A 26,024-nucleotide genomic window follows, 5' to 3' on the forward strand; every position below is an offset into this window, starting at 1 on the left:
ACGACCGGCAAGAATCGAGGCACGAGAGACACGAGAAGCACGGGAGACACGAGAGGCACGAGAGGCACGAGAGGCATTGCATATTACTCAAATGGAAACGCGGTATGCGGCTTCCACCGCTGGCATCCACACCCCGGCGGAGCGCCTGAATCGACGCTCCCTTCAGTATCGCCAGTTTGCGGCTTAATTTGTTTTGGGAAACTCCATTTTGGTCAGCGAGAGCTATCGATTTCTTTGTTGTCTCGACAAACGAAGCCAGAGACAGCGGCATAAAAACGTGCGAGACAAGGCAAGACAGCCACACGCTTCTACCACCCCCCACCCTCCCACTAGATTCCCAAGGCGCCTTTTCATGCAGCGATCTCCGAGTGAAGCGAGGCTGCACACCTGGGAAAGTCCCCATATATCGCAAATGCGACAACTCTGTTCTTCTCTTGGAGCATCGCTGGCGATTCTGCTCAAAAATGCGGCTTCAACACACCGCTTCTTGAGTTGCACACAGACTCGACCGGAAACCTCGGTGACCGTTCGCCCTGTGCGCCGACGTTATCATCGAAGAAAGTAACGCTTTGCCCAGGATGCATTTGCCATCTTTGCGATCGTGTCCAGCCTTACATCTTTTTTAGGCGTATGAAAATTGGTTTTCGCTGTTGTAACATTCGTGCCGCTCTGTCCGGGGTTTCGCCGGCGCATGCAATCGACCTGGCGCGTGTGTCGCCGCCAACACAGCTGAGTTCCCCTCCTTGCGAGTTCCTTCGTCTTTTGTTCGCAAAACGCAGCACGGGTGTGCCGTATACTTTGTGTTTGACAGGTGTCTGCCTCCAGTTTTCGGCTTTCCAGTGGGTCCGAGCAGAAACTCCAGAGAAAGCAGCCCTTCGCGACGCCACCCCCGCATTGCCATTCCGTGTCCCGACTGTTCCCGCGCGGTTGCACCAGATCCACCAGGCTCTCTGTTTCCTTCTGAAAAACGCGTCCTTTCGTCTCCACCGTTTCTCTCGTTGTCTGCTGCGTTCAATTCCTCGAAGCAGCCCCGTCCCTGCACTCCCTTCTCAGCTCACCTGACTCCCGTAGTGTCTCTGAGCCCGCTGGACACCCTGCGTGCCACCTGCCGGTCTCTTCCCGCGCGCGCCGCTGTCGCTCAGATGCCCCCGTCCCGCTGTCCGCACCCGATGGAGTCAAGCGGCGTCCTGGGGCCGCCTGCGGCAGGCGCAGGAGAAGCGCATGCCTCAGATGTCTCGCTTCTTGCACGGCTGGAAGCAGAAACCTCGCTGACCCCTGAAGACCTCGAAGAGCTACGCAGAGGCTGGCGCCGCTTTCAGGCCAACGGCGAGGCCTCTCAAGAGGCGGAAAGTCTACGGAAGCGTGGACGGCAGGGAGTTGCCGAGGCTTCGATGGACGGAGAAGAGCCGTGCGATGGGCGCGACTCAGACTCCACTTCAAAGAGAACTCTGAAAGCCATGCCTGGCGGGTTCTTCCGCGCTGCGGCCGACTACGAAGACCGAGGCTCTGAACGCTTTGTTGTTCGCCCCAGAAAATATCAACAACAATACAGTGCTGTCTACTACTCCCGACTCGCCGCTCTCTCCGACACACTCTTCAAGCAAGCAGAGTCCCGATGGCCGGGCGTGTGCATTCACCCGTGCATTCGCGACGTCCAAACAGGGGTAAGAAAACGCTGTGGGCGGTCCACGCCACAGGACGGGGACCCACGAGGCCCGAGGAGGTCTGCGTGGATGGTTGCGCGCACATCGCTGGCCGTTTCGACGCTCATCGTGGATTTGGGGGGGGGGGGGCGAAAACCAAGCTGAAGAGCCCGTGTCTGTGGAAGGGGCAGCGGCCAGCGTTTTCGATTCGAAAAACCCGGCTGTCTCTGTGTCGACGCTCCACCTCTGTGTTCGTCTGCACCGGTCGAGGGGTCAGGCGTTTCGGTCGTGTGCAAACAGAAGGCGTCCTCGCCTCGAACGGCGTCTGCATGCATTCCTTCCTTCGCTCCAACGTTTTTCTCGCTCCTCTCACGCTGCCGCACCGCGCGCACCGGCGAGCTCGCGCTCAGTGGGATTCCCTTGTTTCGCCTTTCTCAGAGGCGTCGTGTCGGGAACAGAGAGGCTGCGGCTGTCCCCTCCCCAAGTGCCGCGCGCGCATGCGTGGTGCTGTGTCTCTGTCTTCAGCAACAGTGCGTTATCGTCGGGACGTTGTTCAAGGACATGGTTCTCAAGCCTTCTGCTCTGAAGGAGTATCTCGACGACATTCAGGTTCAGGTACGCGTTGCTGCGCACGCTCTGGCCTGCGCTGTCTCTAGCGCGCCGACTCGTGCTCCTCGCGCCGTCTGATGTCATGACAAAAAAGGCCTCTTCTCTCGGACACCCACGGTTCCTTCGTTCCGCTGGGTGCTTGACCCACGGCGTTCGGTTCCGCTTTCCCTCGCAAAGGCCCGGCGCCCTCTTTCCGTCGCTCTCGTCTTTTGTCGTCCGTCGTGCTGAAACACGCAGAGTGCTCTTCCGGACTGTGGCTCGAAAAGACGCAGTTGCGCACTCTTTTGTACAGCAACCGCCGTTCGAGGCCGCAGGGATGTTGCCCTAGAAGGTTGCAGCCGCGAATCCTCGCCAGTGCCGGTTTCGCCGCCAGTGCGCGCTTGCGCCCTCCACCACAGCTTTTGACCTCTTTCCTCCACTCCTCCCGCACAGAAGTCTGAGACGCGTTTGGATTTCCAACTCCCCACTCAAACCCATTTTCACGTGAGAGACTCCTGGGGATGTCTACGTCTCCCCCGAAAGCTGCTTCTGTGGGCTGTCGCTGCAGCCTGGAAGCCTGTCGCGTTTTCCCCTCACAGCTGTTCGCGACTTCGCTGCGCTTTTGGTGCTCAACAGGTTACGCCGAACAGCTTTCTGTCTGACTCAGATTCGCTGTTTCTCGAGGATCAGACTGCCCGCGTGCGTCTCGTCGTCGACGCCGCTCCCCCTGCTTCGTCTGACGCGGACGAAGAGACGGCCGAGGAGACACACGCAGAGGGTGACGCTCGAGAAGAGACGGAAGGCCATCAGCTTCGCGTCAATGGAGTGGTCACAGGACTGGTGAGCTCTACGTTTCCTTGTCAATCAGCCTCCCTGTCGATCGCTCTAAAGGTGGCGGGTCGCTATCCTACCATCCTCGACGCCTCTTCCCGCCGTTGTTTGACTTCAAACGTGTCTGTCTGCACACATCGAGGCGCGTCCCCGTTTCGCGCGTCCTCACGTTACGTGAAACTCTCTGTCTTGTCCCTTTCCTTTCGCTTTCGTTTCGTTCGATTTGCCACATGTTTTGCATATCCAGTCGGGTCGAGGTCTGGTTGCCTTCCCCTCGAGTCCAGCAGACTGCCGCGAATCCCGTGCGAGAGAAAAGGTCGGCGATCCCGATTCGCCGCCACATCGTTCGCAGAACAGATGTTTTTTCCTTTTCGGTCCCCGACCGGGCGGGGGCCGGGTCAGGGCCGAGTGTAGCTGTCTCTTGGCCCTCTTTCCTTTGCTGTGGGGGTCAAACACCCTCGCGCCTCTCTCGTTTCGCCGCATGCTGTGTTAGAAGGAACCGATTCTGTGCTGCCGAAAATGTTTTCGCATGACACGACATCGGCCCTTAACGCGCACAGCTCTGCGTCGCCGTGCTCGGCCCACATAGCCTGCGCTGTGGAGTGGATTTTCCTTGTCTCCTGTCTCTCTGCTCCTCTTCAGATCGTCGCCGTCCGGGGCGTTGCGACCGACAACGGCCGATTTCTCGTTCAGGACTTCTGTCTGGGAGGCGCCCCGCCAGTCCCTCCTCTGCCTCGTCGCGTCCCCCCGGCGGAGACACCGGCTCGCCTCGCGCTTCCAGACGGCGCTCTTGGAGATGTTGACCTCGATTCGAAATTCGTTGCCTTCGTCTCGGGTACGTCTGTCCTTGCCAGCCTTCTCCCCCTTCGACGGCTAGAATGTCTTCGCCATTGTCGCTCTCCCGAATGTGCTTCGCGCCGCCGCCGCGCATGCAGTTTGCCTGCTGGGTTTTACAAAGCCCGTCCGACCTCTGCATGTGCGTGAGTGATTCTTGTGCCACGCGCTCCTCTAGGGGAAAAGGCAGGCGAGCGAAGCATGTCTGTGCTGATTTTGCCCACGTGGTGTCGCGCTTCTCGGCCTTTTCGCTCTCTCCGACCTTTCCCCCGGGTCTCGTCTGCCACCGGTCCTCTCCCCTGTCATAATTGTTTTGTATAGCCGTGCGGACTGGGTACTCCGTTGTCGCTTGCCTCTTCGCTTCTTTCCGCGCGCTGTCTCTTTTGTGTCTCCATTTCTTTCCGCTGCTCTCGCCTCGACATTCTGCCTCGCGCTTTTTCGCGAATCTCTCAGACTTGCGGATTGGCGACGAAACAGGCGATCCCGCGCCGCTGCAGCTTCTTCGCGATTTCCTTCTCGGCGCTTTTGGGTGGGTCGCAAACGAGTCTGTCTGTCTCTCTGCCTCTCTCTCAGCCTCACTCTTAACGTCCCTCGTTCTCGCCGTCTCTTCCAGTCTTTCTGTCGTTTTCTCGCCTCTTGTGCCTTTTCGTTCCCTCGTGCTTCCGGGCCGTCTCTTTCGTTTCTCCCTTCCCCTCACCCTCGTGCGCGTCCCCCTGCGGCGCCTGCTGCCTCGTCGTGTCTCCAGCTTCCGCGACTTCCGCGCGTGTGTCTCTGCATCCTTTACCCCTCCCCGTACCCCCTCCTGCCTGTCGCGTTTGATGCTCGTAGAGGCCCCTTCAAGTGCCGCTTGGCCTCCAGAGTGGTTCGCCTCATCATTGCAGGGAACGCGCTGTCTGCCGTGCGAAAACCCCCCGCGACGGTCCCGCCGGCTCTGTCGTCTTCGCCCCTCAAGCAGGCCTCGGCGACGCACGCGTCTGTGAAGGCGACCTTGCAGGAAGCTGACGTCTTCCTCTCGCAGCTGGCATCCTCCATTCCCATCGATCTCATGCCAGGAAGTGGAGACCCGACAACCTACTCGCTGCCGCAACAGCCGCTGCACGCAGCTCTCCTCCCCATCAGCCGCACCTACGGCAGCATTCGCGGCGTCTCCAATCCGCATGCTTTTTCTCTCGACAAGGTGCGCGTGGGCCTTCAGCGCGGTGGATCCGACTGCCCCAGCGAGGCGCGCGGTCCCCCCCTGCGAGCAAACCGCGACGATCCTGCCTCTGTGCATGGACGGCAACGCGACCTTTCGAGACGTTGTTTTGTGCACAGAGACTCAAACAAGGCTGTGCGCGCACAGTCTGCCGGAGGCGGGCGGACATGTAGATAAAGGCCAGATTCGGTTCCTTGCGGTATTCGCCGGACACTGGACGTCTCCGCCTTGCAGCCGAGACACCATGTAGCCCAACGCGTGCGGCACTAGATCACCCGCTTGCCTCGTGTGGAAATCCTGAAATGTGTGTGTCGTCTCCGACACGCGTTGTTGGGCCCTGTGCGTCTTCAGCTGGCTCTTGGGTTCGGCTGAAGCACACCGGCAAAGATTCGGTTTCCGACTGTTTCCTTTCCAGCACGGCGCACCGAGTGCAACTCGCGAGGCGTGTCCTCTCAGACACAGGCGCCTTTGCGTCAGCTGCTTTCCCTGTTTCGTTCTTCTCGCGTCTCCTGCGGCAGTGCCGGCGCTTTCCCCAGCGGTGCTTTCCTCGGTCTATGTCGATCAGGTCGTCGTCGCGTGGTGCGCCTTTTTCCTGCCTTTCCAGATTCGTTTCATAGGCTCCTCTGGCCAGCCCGTTTCCAACGTGTGCGCCTTCTCCGATTTGAGCCCTCTCGGTGAGCAGCTGCAGGGAGACGAGAAGTCACGAGTCTCCCCTCCTCGCTTGTGCTCGGGAGAGAAAGCTGGTGGAAAATCCCTGATCCCAGCGATGGAAGTGTTACCGCCTTGCCGCATTCCCTGAGAAGTCGCGCGCCTCTGCAGGCGTCCGGAGGATGCAACGAGACGGAAAGCGAAGGGGCGAGATGGGACGAGAAGGGGCGGGAGAACAAAAGATAGGCAGTTGGATCACAGACCAACCCAGGAGATAGGGCAGCAGAAGTTCGGAACGGCAAAAGGAAGAAAAATGCCTGTGGAGAAGACACGGGAAGAAAAAGAAAGAGAAGGGTGTAAGGCAATTCGAGAGGATGAGAAGGACTTTTTAGGGCGGATACAAGACTTGCGGAAAGAAGCAGTTGCCCCTAGCCACAGGAGAGAAAAGACACTGCAGACTCGACGCAGCTGGCTTGATGAGAGCTGCGGAAAATCGCGGAAACGAGGCTGAGCACGCAAAGCTACATGTATGCTTGTTTTGAGATGCATGAAGCGTGCCTGCGTTGTTCGAATGGTTTTCAGAGGCTCTGAGACTCTGCGCCGAAGGCCGGTGCCTCGCCCCTACAGCGCCGGATTCGCTGTCGTAAGTGCTGGAGGGCATCGTAGCTGTGATGTTAAGGAGCGTAGGAAATGCTACACACCGTAATTGGTAATGCATTGATGCAAGTATCGTACAAGCACTCAGCTAGTTCTGGAGAGACACAGGAACATTAGTCTTTTCTCTTTTCGTTTCGCCCGGGAGAACGCCCATCGGCGCGACTGTGCCCTTCATGCTTCCACCTTCTTCGATGGCGTCTTCCATCATCTCTCGAGGTCATCTCCTCGCGGGTTTCTGATCTCTCGCTACAAATCACGCAGCCGTTTCGCGCCGCGGCGCCACGCGTTTTCTCGTCCACCCTTTTTGCTCGTTTTCTCGGCGACACTGTGTGTGTGCCTGCGTCGTGTGCCGGTCGCTGCTGTCCTCCGCTTACCCAGGCGAGGGGCGGCGTGCACAGCGTCGTTTCCTGTCCCTTACGGGCTGTCTCGTCCTCGTCTGCGGTGTGCCTGTCCTGCCAGCCTGTACCCGTTTGTTAGGGAAGACCCATGCTGCATTGCCCCTCCTGATTACCACCACGTCTACTTCTCAGCGAACCACGAGGCTCTGAGCTTCGAGCGCTTGCAGAAAATCACGCGAAACGTCCAGACGACCTCGGCGGACGGGGCAGAGAAAGCGATGGACGTCGACGAGGCCGAAGACAGCGAAGGACCGCTCCTGCTCTGCATTCCAAGTTTCGCGAAAACCTCGACTCTCGTTCTCGTCGACCTCCAATCCCTCGCTGTACACCCCGTACACTTGCTTCTCGCTTCCGAGGGAAACTAACTTTTCGTTCTCTTCTTGGCATCACTTCGCTTCATGTGGAGCACGATTGGGTCAGAGCCCTCCTCACGAATCGCCACATTCCCATACGCGCATATATGTAAATATATATATATATATATATGTATATATATATATATATACATATATATATATACATATATATATATATATACATATATATACATATGTATATATATAAATGATTGTGGGTGCAGATATGTGTTTGGGGAGGCTTTGTGTCTGTGTGAATTTCTGGGGTAGGGGAAAGCTTTCAAGATCTGCGCATTCTCGCGATTGATGCATGCATTTCTGAATTTGTTTTGCCACTCCGAACGGGGGTGGTGCGTGTGTCGCAAGGCTCGTCCTAAAACGCTCTCGCGAGCTCAGGTGCCCACGCCTTCTTCGCGGTGAGCTCGGCCACGCAGCTGGTCCAGTCGACACACACCGGATACACGAGAGGGAGAGGAAAGAGACAAGGAAGAGGGAACGGGAGAGGCGGCAAAATGCGTGAGGAGGCGAGACAAAAGTATTAAGACAGTCGTAGGCAGGAGAGTCTCTGAGGCTGAACGACGCACAGGCGTAGCCCTGGCCAGCAGGGTGTACCAAGACCGCGCTCTGTTCCGAGATGGGAAGAAGAAACAGACGGGCGAAACAGGCGCGTTGCATGCAGATCCGGGGACAGCCGAACATGAGTTTTGAGGGAGAGAGAGCGTGATGCCGACGAAGAATCGCGAGGACCGAGCGAGGGGCGCTCCGATGCAGAGCCTCCACACTCTGATCCGATCAGTGAAATCCCCTCAATGCAGCTTCCACGAGCACCCAGGCATCTATGTCCCAGCATTTGTGGAAGCAGATTCATTTGGACAAACGTCGAGAAGTCCGAATGCACCTGACTCAAACCGATGACGTTCTGCACACACTGATATGCACTAAGGTTTGCAAGTAAATAGTCGAGTGCACAACGAGCGCGCTCTTGTAGACAGCGACATACCCCGTAACTCGTCAAGTCCCAGGTATTGCCGGTGTCGTTTTGCGCACACACCGTTCCTGAGCCGATTCATCCTATCTCCCGTTTGCTTCTTTCCGATCGTTGACAGTCTCTGGTTCCCCGTCTCCGTCCACTCTAGGGAGATGTCCGCCCCACAGTGCGCCCATCGCCTGCCTTTGCGTCGCGGTCGCTTCTCAGTTCTTCTGCTCGCCGGCCGCGCCGGGGCCCTCAAAAGCCTCGGGCCCCGCGACTGCATGCGCAGAATCCAGAGAGCCGGAAGGCGCCGCGTTCTGAGCATCCGAAGAGGAATCGAGCTCCTCACGGGGCGGATCGGAACGGCTGCTCTGAGTGTCCTTCTCTTGGTCGGAGTGGCAGCAGCGATGTAAGTTGTACCGGAAGAACTTCCCGTAGTCGCGGACGATCGAGACCCCGCAGAAGATCTGACACACATCCGCGTCCGAGACTCGCATCACGTGATCAGACACCAAAACAAACAGTGCTCGCCTCTCCATCGGCCGCCATCTCCATTTTCGCCGCTGCTTCTTTCGTCGTCACATGCTTATTGCCCTGTCTTCTCACATGCAAACGCATGGCTCCAAATACCCTTCACTAGAGAAAGATACACATATGTATATATATATATATATATATATACATATATCTACAGAATGCACGTGCAAAGTGCAGGCGGTATATTGACGAGTTTCGCTTCCTAAGGGAGAGCACATCCAAGTGACCGTTTTGAAGGTCGACAAGCGAACCCTACGCCAGTCAGATTCCTCACGGATCTTCAAAAGCCCTCCTGCCTCCCCGCCGCGCTTCGCTCCTCCACACTGTCGTGTAAACGTGCACGGAAACACTGCTACATATTCATTCATCTACTCATGTACATATGTGCACACGCCTCTACGGTCGTGCCCATGTCTATACAGATACGTGGAGGTGTAGCAGCACCGATTTGCACATATATACCCAGATGCATGTATGCATGAGTATATATATATATATATATATATACATAAATATATATATATATATATACATTGACAGATAGAGTGAGAGTGAGGAGAGCTCTGGAGGTTTATCTATGGAGGGAACCGGAGAACCAAATGACGTTTTCGTCGCCTCGCGTACCGGGTTACATTCGACGACGATAGAGAACTCCGATTCTCTGATGTTGACCTTGTAGGCGGGTCCAACTTCGTCAGCAAGGAGGTCGAGGACAGCTTGCTTCTTCACTGTATCGAAGCTCCTGCTGGTGTACTGACACGACCAGGTGGAGACTGTCTTGGTTGGCTCTGCATTGTCTCCTGTGGCTTGGTCCTTTCCGGTCGGTTGTCCCTCTTTCGCCTCGCTAGCACCTTCCGCACTCCCTCCGCTTTGCTCCCTTCCCTCCGTATTCTTCCGAGTAGATGCTTCAGGCTCTGCACACCTGTCGCCGCCCTCAGCGGCTGTCTTCCCTTCCTCCCTATCGTTTGAAGCGGCCTCTCCGGCTGCCTTCTGCGTCGCCGCTTTTCTGTCTCCGCCGTCTGCCGTTCCTTCCTTCTCCGTCGATTTCTCTCCAGATGGCGTCTCGCCGCTGGAGAGTGCCTTCGCGTTCTCGCCAGAATCAACGCGCTCAGATGCGCGGGAATGAGGCATCGTTTTCGCCACCAGAGGCCGGGCGATGGAGAGAAGACCTTCCAACGTGGGCGGGGCGGTGACGTCCACAGGGACCATGCGCGAAATGTGCCTGAAAGAAGACGTGGGAGTCAAAAGCGCATCAAAGAAGAATGAATGACGAGGGTACAGAGACATGTGCGTCAGGCCAGAGGCTGCGTCAGGCCAGAGGCTGCGTCAGGCCAGAGGCTGCGTCAGGTGGTGCCAAAAAAAAGCGAGACACGGTTCCGAGAAGAGACTTTTGGATCGGTGGAAAAGCGGAGAAAACAAAGGGAGACAGTCGGAAAAAATGCGCCAGCAAACGCTGGAGCAGAGTGCTGACAGAAGAACGATATAAAGGAAGCAGGTTGAGGGGGAGATATTTTATGTGTTGCATGCCAGAGAGACGTTCGGAGCGTAGGCGTCACAGATGGGCGCGGGCGGACGACCAGCGAGAAGACAGAAGAGGGAGACGCGGAGAAGGAAGGGAGAGAAGAGACAGCGAAAGCGCGCCAAGGAAAAACACGAGGCAACGGTGAACGAAAACCAGAGAGAGACCATTGAGACGGAGATAGATATCGAGGCAGAGAATCTGCTGGACAGGTATAAGGAGATGTAGAAAGGAAGAGCAAGCGCGGATAGAGACGACGCTGCCGGGGGGGACGGATTGCGAGTACAGCCGAAGAGCGGAATCACAGGTCGTGAAGAAAGACGGAACAGAGGGAGGGAAGAACCCCACGTGTTCCAGAAAGACAAGGCTTCGACAGCGAAATCGGACGGGAGGACTGCGCATGCACGGGGCAGATTGCGCACCTGCAAGAGAAGACGCCCGGCTGCGCGAGGACGCGCTCCATGAGCCCATGAAGAAGCACCGATGGCACATCTTCTTCTCGGGTGAATTGAATGAAGATCGCGCCCTGCGGAAACGCGAACAGGGGAACGAGAAAAACGCGAGCAGTGACGCGAGAGATAAGGCGATTGACAAGACGACGACAGAACACGCGAACGGTATAAAGAGGGAAGGGGGGTCATGGCTCCGCCTACATGTGTGCAGCATCGAGAGGAAGTCGCGTAGACCGAGAAGGAAAGGCTCGAGAAACGCATCAACGTTCAGTCGCCATGGAAGACGAAAAAGACGAGTCAACTCCCGAGTGCGCATGCAGACTAAAACGGCGGATTGGCGACTGCACAGGATCCTAAACAAAAGAAAAAGAAGACAAAGGAGGAGCCGAAGGACAGAGAACTGCGCACAGCCGCGAGGGAAGAGAGAAAAAAAGAGAAAAGATGAAAGACGAGATGGACGAGAAGAAAGGCGCGCCGTACCTTGAGGAGATCCTTCATGGGAACGAAACGCTTCTGGCCTTCTCGCAACGACGCGAGTTCAGACGCTAACGCCTCGGTGACTTCATCTGCAGCGCCGCGTCTATGGAGAAAAAAAGGAAAAGAAACGAAAGAGAAAATGGAAGACACAAAGGAAAGGGCCACAAAGGACAGACTGAAAGCCAACCAAGACCGCGAGACGGTGGTAGACGCGTACACACACGAGGAAAAGCGCTTAGGTTAGGAAAAGAGGAAGAGCGGAAGCGCAGGAAAGGACGGCGTTAGAGCGGCGCGAAAACCGGGCACGGGTGAAAGCCACCGACTCGGAATCCGCGTGTCCAGCTGCGTCTCGCACGCTCGCTATTCACATGTATGTTTCGCAGACCCTCGAATCGAACCTTCCGCCTTGCACTGTGTGAACGCCATCGATTACTTCACAAACCACCGTGCACATGAACGACGATCATATGCACAAATGTACATGTACGCATTTCGACATATATATATATATATATTGATGCATGTATACTTTGTGAACAAGTCTTGCAAGATGTCTAATGAAAGCGAGTAAAAGGAACATGTAATCTATGTCGACAGCATCACGCAGAGGCGCGTCACGCTGGCACCCAAGCAACACGGTTTGCGAAGCACATGAAGAGAGCGCAGAATCGAAGCGGGGACCGGAAGTAAAACTATTCGCCGTCTCCACCTGTACTGACTCTGCATGCGTTTCGGGTTTCCGCGAGTCGTTTTCGGGGAGGAACTGCAGAGACGAAAGCCGAAAAAGACACAAAACACACGTGGTCAGCACCAACTACTCGGTGTTCCTGCGGAATGTTTGTTCGAGCATTCAGGTGACAATTCTTCGCCGTCCGCGTCTTTCAGCTGCATGGTTAATGTCTCGCTCGCTCGGCTATCTCGCCTCCCCCGTTCGTTTAACAGACCTTCAGTTCGTGCGCTCGTCGTCGCCGCTTGTTATCGAACCGTTTCGCGAAGCCTGTGTGTCTTTTGCGGTCGTTGGATTTAGTTCCACATGTCTTCGCTAGCTCTGCCGGCGAGGAAAGGAAGTCCCTTTTTTCGTGCAGTCGCCTTTGTGTACATCCTTGCCTCTCGCTCATCTCTCTCCTCTCCTGATTTCTTACCATCCCTCTCTCCTTTCTCTCCTCTCTTGACTTCTTACCATCCCCCCCTGCTTTCTTTCCTTTCTCTCCTCTCTCTCCTCGCTTGAGTTCTTACCATCCCTCTCTCATGTTTGGTTCTTGTTTCCATTTGCTTTGTTCCCTCCCAGGACACTCTGCTCCCCGCGGTCGCAGGAAAGCTTCGGACGCTTTCTCTGGACTTGCCTGGTTCATCAAGTTCATGAACTCGCGCACGGCCTGTCTCTCGCCGGTATTGGTGGTCAGGAAAACGCCCTTGCAGCCGGAGGTATCCACGTTTAGGCGCCGGCGCTGAGGAGACAGCCACCAGGGAGCACAGAGAAAACACGGCAAGCGCTGGAAAAGGATTGGGAAAGGAGAGACAGCGAGAACCCGAGAGGAACCCGCATGTTTCACAGGACATAAGGCGTTGAACGCGCATGCAGGGAGATTTGAGAAGGACGAGGCGTGCAGCGGAAAGCAGGCGACTCGCGAAAACAGTCGTGGAAAGACAGGAAGGAAACGCAGGTGACATGAGAGACAAGCGAAAGGGAGGAGGAAAGTGCTTGTAGTGTTTCAAACACTCTTCTCGCCTCGAGAGTTGATGCATGCGCTGTGGCTTTTTCTCACCTTCTCGGAAAACGAGACGCCTTCGCCTCGACCGCCTCTGCCCCCACCGCGGCGCGCAGGGGGAAATGGCCCGCCTTGTCGCTTCATCGGAAAATGACCAAAAGAAGAAAGCTGGAGACGATGAGGCAAAATGAAGAAGGGAAGAATGCTGGAGACGATGACCCAAAATGAAGAAGGGAAGAATGCTGGAGACGATGACCCAAAATGAAGAAGGGAAGAATGCTGGAGACGATGACCCAAAATGAAGAAGGGAAGAATGCTGGAGACGATGACCCAAAATGAAGAAGGGAAGAATGCTGGAGACGATGACCCAAAATGAAGAAGGGAAGAAAGCTGGAGAAGATGAGGCAAAATGAAGAAAGGAAGAAAGCTGGAGAAGATGAGGCAAAGTGAAGAAAGGAAGAATGCTGGAGAAGATGAGGCAAAATGAAGAAAGGAAGAAAGCTGGAGAAGATGAGGCAAAATGAAGAAAGGAAGAATGCTGGAGACGATGAAGCAGAATGAAGAAGGGAAGAAAGCTGGAGAAGATGAGCCAGAATGAAGAAGGGAAGAAAGCTGGAGAGGCGGAGATGTGCTGGAGAAGAAACAGCAAGAAAACGGACGCGACGAAAGGAGAAAATGGAGAAGGAACCTGACAAGTGTGATGGAAGAAGCGAGTAAGCGTGTACGTACAACGGGAACACATGCACGGGACGGGAGGGAAGGAGAGGGGGAAGAACCAAACGTCGTCGCTGAGGGGTGAAAGGACTACAAGAAGAGCGCCAGTAGAGAGCGAGAAAAGACGAACGAGAGGAGAGATTGAAGCGACGGGAAACGAACGGCCGCAAAAATGAAGAGCCACCGCGCATGCAGCCGCGCAGAGACGTATACCTCGGGGAACCGCGAAAAACAGACAGAGAGAGAAGAATGGGAAACGTTTTTGAGAGTTAAGATGGGAACAGGGAGAGGATGGAAATTCTCAGCACCCTCGTCTGCTGTTCCAAAGGCCACGTACCGAGCAGCGAAAGAATCCGGAAGAGAGTCGTGCATGCATGCAGCCCCGACGTCGACGGCTGAGGACGGAGACACAAACACGCCGTGGAGACACTAAAACGGTGCGACACGAAACGCGAAATGCGGATTTTCTTCTTCCAACGAACTCATCCTGAATCTTTCCTAGCCGCTTTCTCGTCACTGAACGCGCTGCTTGCCAGAGTCTCCACTCTTTACTTCTTTTGCCCTCGATGGTTCCGCGGGGATCCCTCAGAGAGAGGCTTGGGTGAGTCTCTCCTTCTCGGGCCTTGCTGAAAGTGCACGATTTGGCTGCTCGCGCGGCATAGCTTCCCACCCTCTTTCTGTCCTGTCTTCAGCGGAAAAAGTGGAAGACATGTTTCTGCATTTTCTCAGAATGTTTCTCTTCCAGTCACGTGCATTCGTTTCTCCTGAATGCACCTTTTCTACTGTCCTCTCCGAGAAAAAGAATCGTGTCTTACCCCCGCCAGCAAGACAAACACGGCCAGCTTTTTCAGAGCCTGCATGCGCGGCAGGGAGAAAGAGAATGCGCGTTTCCTCTTTCTTCACGAACTCGTCTTCTCAAAGGAAACTCTTCTCCTCTCACCAAGCAGTCTCCGAGTTTTCCCGATTTTGCGCTCCTCTCTCGCTTGCTGAGGCGACCAGAGACTGCGCAGTTCCTCACCCTTCGAGACGGCAATCCCCGGAGACACCATCGGGCCTTCGCACACAACGTTTCTCTTTTGCTGCGTTTCTCGGTATACGCACAAACACCCGAACGCTCAGCAGTAAAACGCCCCTGTCCTGTTTCTCCTTCTCTTCCTCGCCGTCTGGTGCTCGTCTCGCTTTCTCTTGGCTGTCTCGCTGTCTCCTGGCTGTCTCCCTTTCTCTTGGCTGTCTCACGTTCTCTTCTCTCTCCTTCCCAGGGGATGTTTGTGATTCTCCACGTCATTCCCTGCGAGCCGCTGCCGAAGGCAGCCTCTCGTCCACCGTAGCATTTAGAGCGAGGAGTGCATGCTATTTTCACCATGCTCGGCCGTGCCTCTGTCCCTCTCTTTCCTCTCCTTTTCCTCCACCTTTCGTCGGGTTTCCTCTCTCTCGCCGCCTCGCCTACGTTCGTCTCTTGCGCGAGAGTAGCCTCCTGGGGCAAGTCCCAGAATTTTCCTTTCATTTCTTCTCCCTTGGCTCCTGTCTCATCGTTCTCGTCCTCCGATTCGCTTCATTCTACTTCTCCCCCTTTTTCGTCTCTTCCATTTCCTTCTTCTCTTCCTTCTTCTCTTCCTTCTTCTCCTTTTTCTTTTCCTTCTTCCCGCCTCTCGCGTGCCTCACTTCTCTCTGAGCTCGTGGAGCCCCGCCCCCGTGTGGGCCTTTCGCACGTGTTCTTTGCCTTCGCCTCGTCGTTCTCCTCGCTCCGTCCCGCCTTTGCTGTTCATCCTCGCTTCGGCCCTTTCTCTCCTTCTCGCCGTCCTTCGTTGTTTTCTCCTCCCCGCCTGTCTCCTTTCCGCCGCGTGTCCTCCCCTTTCTCCCCGTCTTCGCACCCAACGCCGAACTCTCCGCTTCCGTCTCTTCTTGCGTTTTTTCCTCCCTCCTTTCTGTCTCGGCTAAGACCCTCGAGCTCGGCGCCCGCGGATGCTTCTTCTCACACCTACGCGGCGCTTCCCTCGCCTCTCTTTAGCAGTCTGCAGCCGCGCGAGCGCTTGCCTGACGAAGAAACGAAAGAAGGCGACAGCGTAGACGAGAATGCTCTCTCTGCCCGGTGAGCTGAACGCTTCCGTTTTCCAAATGCGTGAGCAGCAGAGAGGCAGAAGGGAAAATCGACGGAAAGGGAGAAACACACAGAGAGAGAAGGGGAGGAAAATGGAGAGAGACAAAGAGAGAATGGGAGGCAAAGCGCGAGCAGAGCGCGGAGTGGCGGGTTCTGCCCTCGGTTTGATGCTCGGCTAAGCCGACTGCGATCGCCTTGTTTCTCATTCGTCCGTCTTGCGAGAGACGCCGAGTTTAAACCCGCCAAGCGTAGCCTGTCGCTGACAAACCTCAAGTTCGCCTTGGTCCCCCGCGAGGCCTGGGAATTAAGTCCAGAAATCAATTTCCCTCTCTCTCTCTCTGCACGTTTCTACATGTCTCTCTGTGTATAAATGCACGTGTATATATATTAATGTGTACCTGTATATATGGGCGGTGTGTACGTATGTGTCGGTGAACCCCGGAAATACAGTCTGGGGAGTGTCCACTACGTGTTTGGTTACTGGTTTAGATTTCGAACGTCTTTGCCGGTGGACCCAAGGTCTATTGTGTTAGGAAAGCGCAGCTATGGTGGTAACCAGTGAGGATCGAGAACCCATCAACCGCCACGTATTAATGCACAAAGGTTAAGAGGGTATATAGATCGATCTATGTGACTACATGCGTGTGGATAGTTGTGGCCTTTCGAGATCTTGCGTGATCGCGGTTGCCAGACTTGGCCATCTTTGTGCGGTGGGTGTTGTTCGAACATCTCCCTGCTGTTTTGTATCATGATCTCTCTCTGACTTGTTTTTGCCGGTTGTCTTTCTCTGGTCCTTTTTGCTTTCTCGAGCTTCGCTCGCCTCTGACGCGCGTCGCTTGTCGCCCTCTCGCCTTGTGTTTCATCGGCTCTCGTTCCTCCCTTCCCTTCCCTGTGCGCCGTCGGCCTCCCTCCGTCTCGCTGGCCTTCCACCCTTCCATTTTGGTCTCCACGTTCTCTCCATTTCCAGGCCTTTTTTCTCGCCCTCGCTCCCTGTCAATCGTAGCTGCTTTCGTTTTTGCAGCCTCCGCTCGCTCCGTTCCTTCGCGTCTCGAGCCGTCGTGTGTCTCTCTCTTTCTCTGTCCTCTCGCTCTCTCTCTCAGGTCGCCGTTTCTCCCTGTTCTGGGCCTCGAGGCGCACGTCCAACTCCTGACCGCCACGAAACTCTTTTGCCGTTGCCCCTCACAACTCGCCCTCACTCCCGCTGCAGCAGCAACGGCTCCAGAAGTCTCCCAACGAGTTCACGACTTTCTCGCTGCCGCGCCTTCTACCTCTCCTTCCTCTCCTTCCTCCTCTTCCTCGTCTTCCCCAGCGGGTCATTCGCCTGGTCCGGATTGTTCATTTCCGTCTCCGCTTTCTGCAGGGATGCTTCGCCCCAACACCTTCGTCTGCCCGGTCTGTTTGGGCGAGCCGGGGAGTCTCCCGTCCCCAAGCCGCGCGGCAGTCGAGGCTGCCCTCAAGGCGGCGCTTCTTCTTCGCTGCAAAGAGATCCGTACGGTTCTGTTCTGAGATGAACCAGAAAAACATGTGAATCTCTGGCCGTGCTTGGAGCCCCGTCGTGAACCGGAGGAAGCGCGCCGCGCCATCGGCCGTCGGCCTTCTCGCCTCGTCTCCTTACCCGTCACCCGTGTCTTCTTCGTTTGTCGTTCCCTCCGGACGTGAAGCGCGGAGAACCTGTGCATGGCTTCCTCTGCATGCAGCGAACGTCCTCGAATTCGACCGCAAGTGCTACATATACCCCGACTTGGGGAAAAACTATCAAATCAGCCAGGTTCGACGGTGAGCGACATGCGAGCGGATTCGTGTTACTCTCATGGGCCAGAGCGTGTCTTTGTCGCTTGTCATTGTAACGCCCCCTGGAATATAAACTCCACTCCAGGTGAATCTTTGGTTCTCGACACCCTCGCTCGTTAGCATGGACGTACCTTCCTGCTGTCTCCTAGTGTCTCCTTTTCCCGAGCCCTCATGCCTTCTCTTGTTTTTTTTTCACTCGCACGCACGCTGCCTGGTTTTGTCGAGGCGCTGTTCTCAGCGATGCTGTTTGTTCCCTTTGAGTTTCGCGTCTCGGGAGGCGGTTTGCATTTGCGAGGCCCTCTCGGCTTCTCCGCTTTTCTGTGCTTCTCCCCTCTCTGTGTCTTCTTGAGTGTGTCTCTGCCATCGTTCGCTCTCTCTCCCTCCCCCACAACCGCACGGATGCGCCCGTGCATTCGCTGCATGCGTCTGTGCGTGGCTGCATGCATCTGTGCGTCGCTGCCCGCAGGCCGATCGGGCGCAACGGCTACTTGGTGTTGCCGAGCTCAGGAAAGACGATTCGCATCCGCAGTGTCCATTTGGAAGAGGACACGGGGAAGATGCTTCATGCCTCAGGGGTACGTAGATAGGAAACAGCGAAGGGGGGAAGCCAACGGCGAGGCTCGGAAAACAGAGAAAGACAAGAATTGAGGCGCAGTCGGGAGGTAGCGGAGAACGACGCGAGGCTCGACACGGTTCTGGCGAGCGGAACGAGGCGACCGGAGAGACACTTCATGCCGGTCGCGCAATGCAGATGCGGAAGATGCGAAAGCGAAAAGGCGAAAGTCAACCAGGATCCAGATACAGAAAGGCGAGGCAGTGCATGTGCGTGTGAGGTGCGGGGCGTGTACGGTCCTCTCGGTCAAGTGACGTGGGTGAAGAGATATTGAGTGGGAAGAACAGAGAAACTGCGGTGTCTCCGTCGTTTCGGAAGACCACGGTCGTGTCCGCCTCTGGTTCTTTGCGCAGAAGACGGAGCATTTGGCGACGCTGGACAGGAGTCGAGGACGCGGCGCCTCTGCGCGAGAAACTCGGTCGCAAACGCGGACGGACGCGAGTGCCCAGGCGGGCCGTCACGGCCACGGAAATGGAGGCCGAGACGGCGGCAGATCAGGAGACGCTCCGCGAGGCGACACGCAGGAGCCAGCGGCGACGCAGGAGCCAGCGGCGACGCAGGAGCCAGAGGCGACGCCGGAGACACTGTTAGAGATGAACAGAGCAGGCTTGCCGCTCGTTGAAATCGTCACGGAAGTGAGGCGCGCTGGGTTTCCTGGTTCGCGGTCCGTTGTGGTGCCTGGCAAGGTCCTTCATCTCATCTGCCCGCTCGCTTCGTTTGCTTCACTCGAGGATGCTACCTCGCGTCCCATACACTTTCGCTGGGGGCCGCCGGGGGATGCAGCCGTGGCGTTGTGTTTGCGGCCTTCGCTCCATCGCCTTTCTCTGTTCCCCATTCCCCAGTCAGTTTCTCTTTCTCGCCTCGCATCTTCTCCTCGCGCGCCGTTGCCTGCTCGCGTCCTCCCCGTGCAGCACTCGGCGCGGGAGGCCGTTCTTCTGGAGCAGTTTCGTTTCCTTTCCTGTTTCTCGCTTTTTCCCAGCCGGATCTGCGCAGTTCAGCTGAAGCCGTCGAGTGTCTCCGCGAGCTCAGTCTCCTCTTCCACGCGGCAGGTGAGTCGCGGAGCCTGAGGGAAAAGATGGTTTTCGCACACCGTTCCGCGCACCAGGACTAGCGACAAGACTCGCTTTGCGGATTTTCAAGGAGGACGGAGCACGCGCCAAGAGAACCGCCACAGCCTGCCGAGAAACACAAACAACACGGCGGGTTTGATACTGGCCCGGAGAGACGCAAGGGTGGCGAGGCGAGCGGTCCGTCACGTCTTCGTATCGTGAAAAAACACGCAAGAGACATTTCGACTCGTACTATTTTTCTCTCTCAGGGATCGCGACGTGTGTCATGGCCGACGGCGCCATGCGCTGCGACTTGAACGTCTCTCTGCGAGACAAAAAAACGCTACAAGACTTTCCGAGGGTCCGTCGCCTCTTCTCTCCGCCGTGCATGCATGTGCGCTTAACTTTTCGATTTTCCTTCTCTTGCGCGCTTCTGGGTGTTCCCCTCTTTTTATGACTTCCCGTTTCGCGTTGCCTCACAGGCTGCGAGACTTCCGCGATGAGGCAAACAGTCCCGGAATCTCTTCTCTGGGACGCTCGTGTGCCGATGCGCCTCTCTGTGCGTGACGTCTACGCCAGTGCGCTCCTGTTCCAGTGTCACGTTGTGCACGTTCGCTGGCGTGCATGCAAGCCGGCCTCCACGCGCATCTACACATACACAAAGGATTTTGTTTTGCTTGGCAGCGCACGAAGCGATGGTTCTCTGCCCCGTGACGTCCTCCCTCTTTATAAGTTTCGCTGACTTTCTCTCTCTCGGGCGCGTCTTGCACATGTGCATTTCTTTATACTTCTATACAAGTGTGTATGTGCTTCTACGTAAGTTGCCGAGTGACGGTCCGGCCGAAGGCTGCCTGACGGGGTGGCTTGAAATGCCCTTGAGGGCGAGAAGCTCAGACGCCAGGGGATGCTCGACGCGGATACGTGTCCTGGACAAAGCGCCATGTGCTGTCTGTTTCTCGTCGCGTTCCCAGACCGAAGTGAAGAATGTCGGTTCACTGCGAGGCGTCAGGAAGGCCGTTCAATTCGAAATCTTGAGGCAGACGTCTCTCCTCCTGCATGCGACCTCGGCGCTGAGGAAAGAGCCGCTCGCCCCTCCAACCCCGCCGACGGACGCCGAAGACGACCCGGACTCGGCTGCCGACGCGATCGAAGAAGACGCAATCGCCCTGCACGATGTGCTCGACGCACAGACCAGAATGTGGGATGATCGCAAACAGGTTCGTAAAGCTCCGGAGCCACGCACGACGACTTACATGTTCTCGTTGCCGCCAGATGATGCTCGGACATACAAATACACCATCCTCCGTGTCTGTCTATATATATATATATATATTTATATATATATATATATATATTGAGAAATACAGACATATTCGAGTATTGGCAGATGTATATAGGCGTGTATATGGGTGCATGCTGGATATTGTGTGTGAGTGTCTAGACGGATAGATAGGTTTGTGCGGCGGAGATAGGACGCGGCGAACTCAGGATGTACGGTGCGTTCGACTGTTCTATACATTTTGTGGTGACATAAACACTAGTGAACTTGGTGGATAGGACGGCATTCCTTTTCCTACGAGATAGAATGCTGGAAACGCCCTTCAGCGGGTTGCCCACATTTTCACTTTTTTTTCAGTTCTCCCGTCCCGTGTCTGTCCTTCTCCCGCGTTTCAGCGAACGCTCAAGATGCGAACGAAATTCGCGTCTGAAGAATACTTCTCTGTGCGAGAGAATCTCATTCCGCCTGTGGCCATCACGGAGGCGGCGCTCGATCGACTGCGGTGAGTGTGTGGCGAGTCTCTCAATCTGAACACAAAGCCGTTTTCCAGAAACGTCTGAATTTATTTCCGAGGCTGCGAGATATTTTAAGAGTCCAGCGACGAAGCAGATGGATTGAAAAGGAGTTTGCATGCGACAACTGTCTCTTTCGTATTTTCGTGAATTATTCACACGAATCGAGGAGTGCAAGTGGAGTTGTCGAGTCAGTGGGTGATTCAGCGTCTCGCGGTTTCTGGCCATCTTTTTCGCGATTATCCTCCATCGACGAGGCTCTCGAGTGAGGCCAACTTGTCAGCGGTGTCGGTCGCGTACGCGAACAAAGTGAGAAGGCGCGAGCGCCAAAGAAAACAAGAAAGAGATGGAGAAGGCGAAGACGAAAGGAGAGAACGAGTCTGGCCAGTTTCGCGCGAGCGAGATGCTCGGGGGCAAAACGTTCCGGAGAGACGTCAGGTTTCCTTTTGTCTTCTCTTTCGTTTCTGCGGGCCACAGACGCAGCCTCCCGGAACGCCCCAGCGCGCGCCAAGAGCGCTATGAAACGTCCTTCGGCTTCAGTCCCACCACTGCTCGCGCGATCGTGCGAGACCGCGAGGTACGACAGGATGAAGAAGACGTGGAAAGAGCGAAACCGTTCTTTCCGTGAAACGTTTCCTTCGCTCTCTCCGTGTAGAGTCCACGGCCCTTTGCTCCTGTCCATGCAGGTTGGATGTTCCTTTCTGAGTTCTGTTTAACCCTCCCTCGCTCCTGTTCTTTCTCTCGCCTTTTCGGGTGTCTCTCTCGAAGGCACGCGAGGCAGCTTCCCCTCTCCAGTGCGGTTCTCTTTCTTGTTTCTCGACTGTCTCCTCGCGCCCGTCCCTCCTTTCCTCTCTGCTTCGGCCCCTTCCCCTCGATCACCTGCATCCATAACTCTTTCTCTCGTTTCTTTCGCCTTCTATCGTTTCTTTCGCCGTCGCTCGTTTTCTTTCTCGTTCGCGTTCCACTCTGTGTCTGTCTGCTGCGGGGCGCGCCGCTCTTCCCTGTGCTTCCTGCGTAGCGGCCGTGCCTGTGCTTCTGGTGTTTTGTCTCTGCATGCGCAAGCTCCTCTCTCTCTTTCCCTCTTGTGGCGCCTGTTTCCCTTTTTCTCTTGCATTCCCTGCCGGCATGGCCACGCTACATGTCCACCGTTGTCGTCCGCTTTGTGCCGCGCCTCTGTCCCATCGCGCGTCCTCGCGAATCATATTTTTCCTTTGAAAGCGCCCTCCGGCCTGTCCTTTGCTTTTCGCCTCCTCCTGCACTCCGCCATCGCCCGCTGATTCGTCCCTGTCCCTGTCGCAGCTGTCTCCTTTCTTCGAGGCCGCCGTGGCCGCAGGCGCGCCTCCGGGTCCGGCAGCCTCCTGGCTCCTCAACGAGGTTGCAGGGTGGCGACGGAGACTGTCGCTGCCAAGTCGGCTGGACACGGCGACGGAGAAACCACCCTCGAGAGGCATATCGATCGACGCACCCTCCGAAGCGGTCCTCGAAGGCGAACGCGACGAAAGGATATCAGAGGGAACCGAGGCGCGAATCGACGCAGCGCCGGAGTCTCGGAGAGAACAACCTGGAGGTTCGGCGAGAGAGAGAAAGGAGACACACGGAGACGCGAGAGCAAAGCCGACGTCGAAACGGGCGCCCCCACTTCCGTTGAAGGCGCTTAAACTCACGTGAGACTCCACACGAAAGCCCTGTTCCCGACGGCGTCGCCCTCGTCTTCATGCTCAGTTGATTGCATCCGCTGGAGCTTTCGTGTTCTCTCTGGCTCTGCGCAGCCTCGCCTCTCGTCGTACGCAAATCGGCGCTTTCGTTCGTCCCCACGTGACTCACTGCCGTGTACGCCGTCGCGCGTCTTCCCGCCGTTTGCTCTCTGCTCGTCTGCCGTTCGGAGCGTCTTTCGTTCCGTGTCGTTTTCATTTCGTGCTCCCTTCTGTCTAAACGGCGTTCTCACGTTTTTCCCTTCTTTTCCCCACCTTACTGTGTCACCAGACCTTCCTTGCGATGATCCCCGCTGTGGGCGTAGAGCCTGCTGGTCGCCCCTTGGACGGTTTTAAAAGTGGAAATCTGCGTCTGCATCAGGGCTCTTTCTTGGCATGGCGTTATGGTGATACTTGTCGCTTCACGGCAGGCTGCGTCTCGTCCGGGCGTCTCCCTGGGAAAGGCGTCGGATTGAGGTCGGCTTTCCTCAACCGCGTCTCAGGCCTCTGGCCGTCCCCAGCTCCGTTCCGGTTTGAAACGGATCGGAGCAATCGCCGTTACGTCCCCCCACGCCTGGGCTTTTGTCTGTGTGTCCTGCGCGCCTGACTGACTCACGTTTCCCTCTCTGTCAGACCTGCGAAGCTCGCGGAATTGCTCCTGTTGATTGACCGGGGCGTCGTCACGCACAACGTAGGTTGACGCAGAATCGTCCAGTTTCCGTCACTGTGAATCGGCGAGTGTCCTTGTTAGTTTCAATGCCAATGGCAGACGCGTGGATTGGATTCCCAGGGACCTATGCCCCCATCAATAATAACCATAGCCGTTTCCCGTCGAAATGTGCCGGGGCGGCCTCGCGGAAACCCGCATTCTCTCTCGCAGATGTGCTTCTCGTTTTAGCTTCTTTGTCTCTCTCGCGAGTCCTCACGGGTGCATGCGTCGGTCTCTTTGGGCGTTTTTCCGTCTCTCCTCAGTTGCCGTATCCGCACAGCTGGACGTGTGCGTGCAGTTTCTTTCTCAGCCTCGTGCTCGTCTTTTCCCGTCCTGCGGTGCCTAACGCCCGGTTTTCCCTTCGTCTTCCCTTCCTTCGTTTGTCCCTCCAGGCTCACGGCCTCGGCCTGTGCATGCTGCGCCGAGCTGGACCTGTTTTGCTTTCTCGAACTTTCCTCTGCTCTTACAGTCTTGATCGCGTTTCGTTCCTGCTGGGAGCGCTTCGGCTCCATCGCCTCGTCTCCTGTCCCGACGGGGTTGTTCTTTCTGAGTTTGGCCTCCTGCTCGCCGGCTTTTTTGCCTCTCTGAGCTCGCGACCGGCCTCGTTCCCCAATTGCTTGGGCCGTCGCACCCTCATCTCACCCCTGAATTCCTTCCTCGATTTTTTTTCCCACTCCCGCAGACGGCGAAGCATCTTCTTCCCGATCTCCTTCTCTCTTGGGACGGCTCCGTCGCGGATCTCGTCGCGTACAGAGCTCAAGAGGTCCGAAACGAAGACATCGAAATGCATCCTTCTCCAAACCCCCGACAGCAGAGACACCCGGCAGGCAGTTTCCTCCGTCACGAAGCGCCAGGCTCTGTAAGGCAACCGGGGAATTCTCTATCATCAATCTGCAATCCTATCCCCAAGCGCCTTTTGCGTGCTCCACCGTAAAGATATTATATAATTTATATATATATATATATATATATATATAAGTAGATAGATGGATATAGCATTACAGATAGATAACCATATATGGATACACACAGCGATAGAGAGAGGGCGAAGCACATGCATATGTGTATGTCTGTGACCTGGTGAGTAAATTGGCGTGTATTCCCCGTGTGGGCGATCTTTGCCTACATTTATACGTCTTCCCACCGATAGAGAGAGTCTCCTCGAAAGCCGACACATGCCTATATATGCACACATGCACAAGCATTATGAGTGTAGGCACGTTTCATATATATAGATATATATATGCATCTGGGGATAAGTAGTTTTATGTGGAGAGGTCTAGAGGAGTATATGGTTAGATGTGTCTGTGTGAATTGCAAAGTGTATATTGCTTGTGCACGTACGGAAGACATGAGGTATGGCAAGGTGCGTTCACCAGGGTCGGTCTGTTCGACACCCAATCGCCGCTGTGTTGTTTCTGTCGCTGCATGCGCAGACTGCTGCGGCCGGGATGGCGATCGAGGCACATGCCCGCGAGATTCTCGCCGAGCATCCGGAGATTCTTTCCCGCTTTCAGTACGTGTCGAAGCCCCCTCAATGTGCATCTCTTCATCAGCGTTTTCATGTGCTGCGGGGCTGGCTCTTTATCTGCTTCTCGGCTTGGCGCGAAAGCCGCCCACACTTTTTCTGCTCTAAGTAGCCGAAACTGTTGAGGGTTTCACTCCACCCTCAGAGGCTCTCAGAGGTTCGGCGGGCTTTCTTTTAAGGAACCGCTCGCCGCCGCCACAGCCCCGCAGGACGGGGGACGGAGAACCGAAGCCAGGGAAGAGGAGGCTTGCCCATCTCAGGCGCAGCTCTTTCCTGTGTCTCGACACGCGAGGGTCTGGGCAGATCCCGGCGGCGGGATTTAGGCCGAGGCTTGGACGAGAAGCGCGTCAACTGTGTGTTGCTCGTTCGTGGGTCTTTGGTGTTCTGCTCCTTTTGAGCCTTTCCGATTACGCAATGTTTGTGACATTGCCTTTTTTTCACCCTATTCGTGTCCATGCAGGAGCGGCATGCGCAACATGGCAGACTTCGTGGTGGGGCGAATCCTGAAACGCAGCAAGGCCCCGCACGACGGCGCGTTTGGAACGCAGCCAGTCCCCCAGGAGATAAAGGCGGCCGTCGTGCGCGTCATGGAAAGTCTTAGCTCCACGCGACGAGGCATCGCGCCGGAGACGCCGACAGCGAACCTGCCGCATGCGGGGTAGACGGAATGCCGGAAACAAAAACAGGCGGGAAACAGCGCATAACAAGAGATGGCACCGAGAGACGGAAAGAGAGAGAAGAGAGACAGAGGGATCGACAGGCAGCGACAGGGAGGGAGAGATGGAGATTTGGGAAGGGTCAGCCGCGAAAGACAGAGGCAATAAGTTTCATTGTTTTTACACTCCGCTGGCATGCATGCAAGTCCTGGTTCTCGCAGCCAGCGTCGCGGCTTCACGGGCGTTCGTCACTTGCCTTTTTTCATCACACCCGCGCTTGGTTCTCCTCTGGAAAGGACGCCGGAGCAAGGCGCCGCGGCTGCTCTGACACGCCTATCGCCCTCGCGAGGACCGAACCCGCAGCGCAGGCGAGTGCTGTGAGTGGAGAAACCCAGCCTAGTCAAAAGGTTCGTTGAAAGCGTCAAACAGGAAACAGAGGTCGGTGCGGTTTCATTGTAGACTTTTGTGCACGCCCTGCGCAGCGCTCAGCTGGCGTTTAGAGAGCGAGGCAACTGAGGAAAAGTAGAACGGATGCGAGCGAAAAGACAAACAGCGAGAGAAAAAAGGAAA

The 26,024-nt window shown here is 56.0% G+C and overlaps 3 protein-coding genes across 3 annotated transcripts; 2 read left to right on the forward strand and 1 right to left on the reverse strand.

Moving 5' to 3' along the window:
- Nucleotides 1-1,169: 1,169 nt before the first annotated feature.
- NCLIV_033420 (hypothetical protein) lies at nt 1,170-7,159 on the forward strand (the record flags this gene model as incomplete). Its single annotated transcript, XM_003883538.1, has 9 exons — nt 1,170-1,664; nt 2,169-2,258; nt 2,868-3,071; nt 3,705-3,897; nt 4,350-4,425; nt 4,725-5,073; nt 5,657-5,765; nt 6,322-6,382; nt 6,856-7,159. 9 exons carry the CDS (start codon nt 1,170-1,172, stop codon nt 7,157-7,159), a joined length of 1,881 nt encoding a protein of 626 aa, XP_003883587.1.
- A 1,182-nt stretch (nt 7,160-8,341) lies between these two features.
- Nucleotides 8,342-14,577, reverse strand: NCLIV_033430 (conserved hypothetical protein; the record flags this gene model as incomplete). The annotated part of the gene is made up of 8 exons (XM_003883539.1): nt 8,342-8,587; nt 9,282-9,879; nt 10,599-10,702; nt 11,109-11,208; nt 12,399-12,553; nt 12,872-13,019; nt 13,866-13,923; nt 14,469-14,577. The coding sequence occupies 8 exons, from the start codon at nt 14,575-14,577 to the stop codon at nt 8,342-8,344; spliced, it is 1,518 nt and encodes a 505-aa protein (XP_003883588.1).
- A 2,411-nt stretch (nt 14,578-16,988) lies between these two features.
- On the forward strand, nt 16,989-25,460 carry NCLIV_033440 (hypothetical protein; the record flags this gene model as incomplete). Its single annotated transcript, XM_003883540.1, has 14 exons — nt 16,989-17,115; nt 17,324-17,402; nt 17,884-17,992; nt 18,384-18,665; nt 19,010-19,079; nt 19,349-19,440; nt 20,051-20,296; nt 20,754-20,860; nt 21,348-21,447; nt 22,170-22,534; nt 23,195-23,252; nt 23,953-24,129; nt 24,707-24,786; nt 25,259-25,460. The coding sequence occupies 14 exons, from the start codon at nt 16,989-16,991 to the stop codon at nt 25,458-25,460; spliced, it is 2,094 nt and encodes a 697-aa protein (XP_003883589.1).
- Nucleotides 25,461-26,024: the final 564 nt, after the last annotated feature.

The sequence above is a fragment of the Neospora caninum genome, chromosome VIII, assembly GCF_000208865.1.
Source record: "Neospora caninum Liverpool complete genome, chromosome VIII".
Classification (NCBI taxonomy): domain Eukaryota; phylum Apicomplexa; class Conoidasida; order Eucoccidiorida; family Sarcocystidae; genus Neospora; species Neospora caninum.